General features: G+C 50.8%; 1 protein-coding gene across 1 annotated transcript; it reads right to left on the bottom strand.

Moving 5' to 3' along the window:
• On the bottom strand, nucleotides 1–6,902 carry LOC103780019 (protein FAM115C-like; the record flags this gene model as incomplete). Its single annotated transcript, XM_008947667.1, has 5 exons — nucleotides 1–246; nucleotides 2,885–3,222; nucleotides 4,587–4,826; nucleotides 5,625–5,838; nucleotides 6,808–6,902. Coding segments are annotated over 5 exons (1,133 nt in total), but the record flags the coding sequence as incomplete, so codon positions are not given.
• Between the last annotated feature and the right edge of the window lie 1,158 nt (nucleotides 6,903–8,060).

The following is an 8,060-nucleotide window of genomic DNA, read 5'->3' as shown; positions in this document are numbered from 1 at the left end:
TCAGGGTCTATAGGATCTCATTGGGTCCTCTTCCCAGGCGGGTAGAACAGACAGTTCCTCAGACAGCTCCTTCTTGATAGGCCAACCCCAGGCTGTAAAAAATGGAGCCAAGTTCTTATTCACCTGCTGAGAAAACTTCTGTGCCCACAAGTTCATCTTAGAAGGCTTGTCTTTTGGGATGTTCGACATCTTCTGGTAGTCAGAGAAGAGCTGGATGAAGGGCTCCCAGCCAAACCCTTCCTGCAACTGAAAGAAGAGAATATGGTGTAAACCAGTGAAGTTCTCATTTCACTGACATTACTCCTGTGCTACAAGCAATAGACAATTCCACAGGCTTCTGCTGTGTCTTTTAGAACGTGCAGTTAGATGAAGGCATCCAACTTTCAGGCTTCAGAGCAGAACTTAGGCTACTAGAGTACAGAAGAGTTCACTTTCCCATTGCACTGGTCTGCCAAAACAAACAGAAATGAAAGGTGGATTTGGGGCACCCAGGAATGTCAGCAAGCTGCTGTACAGGCTGCTGCTTTAGGCAGAGGCAAGAAGCACAGTGAAAAAGAATCAAAGAGGGCAAGTGACAGAAAACCTGGGAAGAAGGAGCACAGGAGAACAAGAAGCAACCATAAAACAGGGAGGAGAGCTTGGAGCAGGTCATGCTTTGGCCAGGAGTAAGAATAAAAGGGATTTGGGCAGAAAAACTGCTGCTGCAGGAGCAATGAGCTCAAAGAGGGATGGGAAACATGCATTGTTGCTCAAGATGAGGTTAAGAAGAGCTGACCTGGAACAACAGACATCTACTCAATGTCCACAGCTCTTTACCAAGCCATGACCTGTATCTCACTGTCTGATCCTAAACCAGCTGACACTAAATGGCATTCCAGAAACTCTCCATCATGGTGGGACAGGTATGCAGAGGACAGGCCTTGGGAAGCAGGCAGAAGAACCAGGCCATGCAGCCCTGACAGCCCCCTGCTGGCACGGGAACTCCTGGTGCTGAGACTGGCTGGGGCTGTGAGGAGGCTGCAGAGCCACGAGGGGGCTGAGTGGAAGGTGGGAGATTAAGAGGTTTGATCCTGTGCCAGGCCAAAACCAGTAAGACAACTTATACTGGAGGAGGCTCCACACCACGTGAAGTGAGGTCTGAACTGCAGAGTGCAGAGCATCTCCTGGGCCCTGAATTCAGGTATCCATCCCAGCTCCTTGTCCCACGTCTGCAGTGGAAACTGTCTGTTCCCTCCCTCCCCACCAGCTTTCTATGGGAAGAAAAGAAAGCTCTTGTGGGGGTGAATGTGCACGTTCTGAGGAACTGGAGAGGCCAGTGCATGGAGCATGCTGCAAGTGCTGCTTCTCCCTAGTCCAGACAGAACCTTGAGGGTCTCCAACTTTACTCCAAAGCAAGCAGTGAGGAGGTGGAGACAGAACAGTACAGACAGGACTCTTGTTGTGTCATTCAAATATGCTGTTCTCTTGGGCCACTTTGGTACAAACCATTTTCTAATGCTTTTGTACTCTTTTTTTTGCAAGGACTGTGTTACAGGCCTTAGTGACCACTCTGGAGAGGTGAATGGGTACCCAGCTGAACCCTGTGAGATGGGATGCTCCACCAAGACCACAGGACACTCTGCTGCCATGCAAGTAAGAACCAGACAGAAGCTGGACCTAAAGCAGCCTGAAGAAGGCTGAAGACTCCCTGGATTGAAGGAATGTGAAAAGCATCTAAATGAAAGCCAAATGTAGGGCTCAGAGGAACATGGAGACCAATCCACAGGCAAAACCCCACCACATCATGGCTGTAACAGGGACAGCACACAGGCAGGATTGTGACTGTTCTTTCCTGCCCCATTTATCCCAGCAGGGCTGTCAGCAGCCAGGCAGGAGACTGGAGATCCCAGCCTATGGGGTGCAGGGGGGGCAGGGGGGCAGTGGCTACCCTGGTAAGGCAGCAGGGGGAATCTCCTCTTCTAAAACTGTTCCACTCTGTATTGCTGTTTTGACATTTGCTGCACCACAGAAAACAGATGCTGGCTCTTCAGTTTGGTAGTTCAGGCACTCCTCTGGGATGTGAAAAAATCCAGTAAACATTCAGCTGTTCAGTAAGATGTGAGAGCTCCCAGATGCACTCAGGGGCTTCAGCCATCAGGATGGACATTCACCTCATACCTCTCAGTTAAAATCAGGTTGAGTGCTCTCTATCAGACTCCTAATTGCTATGAGGATTAAGGGAAAGGGGGAAGGGAAAAGTCTCTCCTGCATGCTTCCCAAGACAATGAGCATTTATCTAGGGCAGGGTTCATTCCTTTGGAGTCTCAGCTGCAGTGAGGGATGCAGTGACCTGTGCAGGAGGTGTGCTGGACCTGTCCCCTTCCCACTTGGTGGTCCACCCTGGCTGCACTCAGTGTGTTGGCTGATACAAATACTCTGCTCTCTGTTATGTTTCAGAAAAAGCAACCTAGTCGTGCAGCTGCAGGATACTGTACAAGCCAGGCTCTTCTGGACACTTGACAATGCCAAACTTTTTTTTAATCAACTAGCCCAATGTCCCACAGGAAATCTGCAGCAGGTTAGAGCTGTGCCCAAGTTAGATCATCTTTTTCCCATGCTGTATAACCAGAAGCAGTTCCTGTTTCTCACCCAGGGAAAGATTAGTGTATTGCACTAAGCTCTCTCCCCTGGTGGACAAGCCCAGGTCTGGCAAAGGAAGGTTTCCAGGAGACATCAGCTTTAGACACGGTCTGTACACCTCTCAGGAGCTTTCTGGACCCAAGATGAACCCAGACTGTAAGCAAACTCTTAGAAGGCATGACAGCTACAGCCAGCAGGCTGCAGACATCCTCCTGACACAGGCGTCACTGACTGCACCAAGGATACACCTGCTTTTCCCAGTTACCTGCAGGTATGTCTCCAGAGCAGTCCACACCTGCCAGTCCTTGAGCTGAGCCCCTTTCTTCAGATATCCTCTTATCCTTTCCTCCCGACACTGTGGCCTGAGTGCCTGGTGGGCCTGCTGCCTGGGAATCCCCAGCACCTTCTCGTGAACGTAGACAGACCAGAGGTTGCAGGTGGCCTCTGTGGTGTGAGGGGGAAACTCCCACGCTTGCTGCTGCTGGTTGTGCCCCAGCTCATGGACAGGACCCCACAGACCAGTAGTTTGCATGTGCTCCACGTCCACCAGCTCCTTCACCGACTCCAGGTGGCCCATGATGGGGTAGCCAGAGTGCATCCAGCCTGCAGAAAAGAGGCACCAACACGCCCTGAGTGCTCACCTCACTGCCCTCAGACACAAAACCTGCACTGCCTTTCAGCCTGCCCTGAACCCCCCAGCACAGCCCTTCTGTGAACACCTCTGCAGCATCTTGCTCAGCAAGGATCTCGCACTGCCAGGGATTTTATTTGTTTCCTTGGCGTCTTCAGCCCTAATGTGTCCTTCTTGAGGATTCCCAAAACATCATCCAGGAGTCCCCCAGCTCTAACACCTGCTGTAGCAGGGGCCAGGCAGTCCTTTACACTATTCAGGTAGCCCACATAGCTGGCTTTGGCAGAGTACTGGCTTGTAGACTACCTGCACTGGAGGATGTAAATGCCAACCCCCTTCCTGCAGGAACTGTTGGAGATCTTGAGCTCCCCCTCCTTTAGTAAGAGGCATGCATGCATTTAGCAGTCACTGGCACCCAAGAAGTTCAGGTCCAGAAAGGTGAAGGAAGGCACTTAGTCCATCCAAAACAGAGGGGAATTTTATGACTGAAAACTATGATCTTTTTAACCAGCATTTGCTCAGCACAGCAGAACTTAACACTCCCAAGACGTGCACCAGATTTTTTCCACGTAGCTTAGCAAAGGGTTAGGACATCAGGGTTCATATCAAGACCTTGTCTCACTGTGGAATGATGAATTTAACCAGTCTAATTTGAAAAACAACTGAACAACACTTGTACTGAGAAAGTCCACATTTACCATATATTCTGACTCTAGACCAAATGCACTCTGGAAAGCTGGAGTGGGGGAGCACCACCTGCAAAACTTCACACTCATGAGCTCTGACAGTGATACTGGTTCTACTTCTCCATTGCCACCACCTCAGGCACCCACTTTTTTCAGGCTTGGCTTTGCCCACGATAAGCTCTGTGGAGCCTGTCTCTGGCAGGTGGGCACTCACAGGTGGAACAGTTGCCACTGCATGTGTAAGAACAGTCTTGTGGCCGAGGCAGGGAAAGGGCAGCAGTCAGGTTGCTGTGTCCCAGCTGTGCTGGCTGCAGTGCAGTCAGGAGGGAGAATGTGTAACCACACACGACCCAAAGCCACTGCAGCCAGCAGCTCTGCCTCCTAGGACACCCAGGCAGGAGAGCATCTGAGTGAGACAGCACCAGTTTGGAGAGCAGGGAGGCACCTGGAAGAGTCTTTATGTTTTTTTAAGCCCTGCCTTACCACGTTTCCATCCTGTGGGGTAGCCCACAGGTATGCAGGGGTCACAGCCACTTAACAACTTCTACACATTCCCAGTCTAGTTTGAGCAAAACAACCTTGAGCAAGAGACTTTGCTGTTGAGGGCACCTGTCTCAGCCCTCAGGAAGGCCGTGGGGCCATGTACCCACCACAGGAGATCTGCACATCCGTGACGATCCTCTCTGGCCTTGGGAATTTGGTTGGTATGGCTGCCAGCTGGCTGATTGCCACCATGATCTCACTCCACAGGGTCAGCAGTGGCCGTGGGTCCTCCACGTGGCGGATGCTGTCGGATGGCACTGTCAGGATGAGATTCTCCAGGGCCAGCTCTGCCCAGGGGGCCGGGTAGTGCCGGATACAGGCCTTCCACTCCCCTGCACAGGTCTCCCCTTGGTCAACAACACAGAAAACCAGTTAAGCACAGCTCTGACTTTTGAGCATGCTCCCAGAGGTCAAGCCAAAGAAAAAGACCACAGTCCTGAAGTTCTCCTGGAAAACAGTATGTGGTAGTTGCCCTGCTGTGGGGGGTGGCTGTTAACTAGGTAAGTCTCGTCCTGTGCTTGGGAAGTCTCCTCAGGCTCTTGAATGGTTTGGAAACAGACAGAAAAAGAGTGGCATATACTATAGACCAGGTCCCTGGTTTCCATCAGAAAAGAAGAAGCATCAGGTCTCTCCAGCGTCTCCCGATGATCTCACTTCTCCCCCAGCAGAGATCCACTGTTCCGTTTAACAATCCCAACTTTGTGTAGTTTGACAGAAGAGCAAGAAGAAATTGCATAGAGGAAGAGAAGAGAAGCAGAGGAAATTCAGCAGAGATTTTCTGCAGGGACTGGAAGTGGCCATATGTGGGCTCAGCAAAGAGGGCAGAGCACAAGCAAGCTGTCGTGGCAGAGGTCAGCCCTCTCCCTCCAACACAGCCGCTTCCACCAGAAACGACAGCTCCAACCTCCAAAAAATGTTGGTTTGAGCAAACTCTGCCCATGTCGTGACTGCTCATTCACCCACTCCTGCCACTTGGCAGGCAGAGAGTGACTAACAGTGAGAAGAAAGCAAGCAGACTAAATCTGGGTATGGCTAAAGGCAGCGCTCCAGAGACGCACCGAAGAACAGGAGCATCCTGCAGGCACAGGGACAGCAGCACCTGTGAGCAGCACCAGGGAGAAAGGCACCAAAGCGAACAAACCTACCCAGCCTGAAGAAAGGAGCTCTGACTGCCCCTTCCACCCTGATGGGCACTTTGCCCAGCTGGCTCCTGGCAGGTACCAGGATGTAAATGAGGCCGCCCCAGAGGCAGGAGACGGGGAGCTCCTGGCCCGCGATGTCGCAGGTCCGGGTGACCACTGGGGCCCGTTTCAGCTCCCTGGCGTGAGACAGGTCATCTGTGTGACACCCAACCTGCACCTGCCAACAGAGAACGCCCGTCAGAGGGCTCCAGGCGTGGCCTGACACCCGAATCCACACGCTGCACCACCCCCACAGGGCACACGTGCAGAACCAGCCTCCTGCCTCCAGCCGAGTTCATGTTTTCAGCCTGTGGTGACCAGAAGCAGTAAACACAGTGGAAAAAAATGGTGTTCAGTGCTCTCCCTGTGTTACAGCTATAACCCCATCACTCCTGGCTCAACCACACCCTTCACCAGCAGCTCAAGGTACTGCAGTGGGTTCTTTCACAGCACTGTATTTGCATTGACCAGTCTCCTCCATGCTTCACCAGCACCACAGGCACATTGGTTAAAAGGAGTTGGAGCGACGTGATCTGCTTCTGGCTTCTGTCATTGTGCCTCCTCCTGCTCTCACACAGCAAACCAGACAGCATGGCACTGCAGGATCAGACAGGAACACTGCAGTAACTTTGCATTTCAGCAGCAGGGAGCTCATGGCAAAAAACTATCCAAGCAGCAAAGCACTGATCTGCTTCATACTCTGCAGAGAACAGAATCCCAAGTAACTCCTTTATACCTGATCTGGATACAACTACAAGAGCAACAGTGACAGCACTGTGAAAGCACCTTATGAGAGATGTGGAGAGCCAGAACTAAATTTAGTGCATAGAGGAGCCCAGGTACTTACCTTGGGTTGAAAATCACCTTGATCAGTTCTCTTTGCATGATAACAAAAGAAACACACTCAGGCAGTACACACACTCATTTATCCTGCCAGCACACCAAAATAAGAAGGAATGCAACAGAAGAGTAGGGAAACGAGGTGAAAAATTCTGACAATCCATGGAAAGCGCCACAGGGTGGCAGCAGCAGGAAAGAACTGAGAGGGCAGCAAAACCCACGACGAGAAAACTTCTCCATGCTGTTTTTCAGTCCTCACCTGACAAAGACATCGGCATAAACAGAAGCCAAACTACAGACTGCTTACCTTCAGACCAGCACCGACCACCAGGCAAGGGAACGTTATAACTGCTGTGTGACCTTCAGGGAGGTAGAGTCCTGTACTCCTCCAGGCTGTCTTACCTAAAGGGTTAAGAGTACACGGTCCTCAACAGCCAAGAACTTCTTTGGCCTGACATTACAGACTCTGGAGACTTCAGGCTACAGCAGAAGAATCTTCCAGTCTCTTCACTGGCTCTACACTCACAGAACTGTCTTATGTTTTACCTAACCTGTCAGAAACACAGGTTTGAAGCAATAGGGTACAAGCATGAACAGCATCATCACACCATTAGCAACCAAGCCCACCCAAATTTGAACTTTGGAAATGCCAAGCTTAATCATGCTCAGTAGTTGAAAAAAAACCAAAACTGAACCCCAATACCTCCTCCACTCCTATCCTCTTACCCTAAAGCCCTCTTAAGATGTGCATACTTTGGTATTAAACACAGTTGAAGTTGTAATGGTCATAAAACATTTCCTAAATAGCGGACTGATGGCGACATCCCCGTTTTCCTTACTGACCACTCCAGCACAAGCTGGGGCCCACAGAAATTCCTATTTCTAGCTGACTGAAGTTATGAAAAAGCCTAAAAGGACTGTCCTGGGCTAGGGGGAACTGTAAGATGGGTACCTCACCACTACAATTCAGCATGTTTCTAGACAGTCCTTCCACAGAAGTGCAAATCTGCTCTGCCTAGATCTCTGTTAACACTTGTGACACCCAGTGCAAAATGAATCCATCTCTACTGTACCGATCAGGTAACATCCACTCCTTAGTTCTAACATTGTTTACTCAAGCATATTTCAATACAAACACCAGAAGTCCTAAAAAATGCTGAACTGTCATGAAACACCCAGCTTACAGCCTGTCCCCCAAAAAAGCAGGACCCCTTGTGTGCTGACACAAGCTGTAAGACCGTGCTGTAACTCAGGCTGAAATTATCTAGATAAAAATACACCTTTTGTTCCTAACCCCTACCTCTTCATAGGAAGGCCCCACAGATGGCTGCATGAGCACAACTATGGTGAGCACAGCTCTGGTGACAACAACCTGCAGTGGAGAGCCCAGGGTTTCTCAAGGCACCTCTCTTGCCAAAGCCATTGTGTTGGCCATGAACGCTGAAGCACCTCTGCTCGGTGGCTCTTCTCTGCAGGGTGCCTGTGCACCAACACTGAAGCAGCAAGACTTCTCTGAGAGCACTGCCATCAGGGCTGGCCACAAAAGGAGCCCGTCTGCCA

This window comes from Merops nubicus, unplaced genomic scaffold (assembly GCF_000691845.1).
Source record: "Merops nubicus isolate BGI_N331 unplaced genomic scaffold, ASM69184v1 scaffold11729, whole genome shotgun sequence".
NCBI classification, from domain to species: Eukaryota; Metazoa; Chordata; class Aves; order Coraciiformes; family Meropidae; genus Merops; species Merops nubicus.
This window is presented reverse-complemented; position numbering and strand designations above follow the sequence as displayed.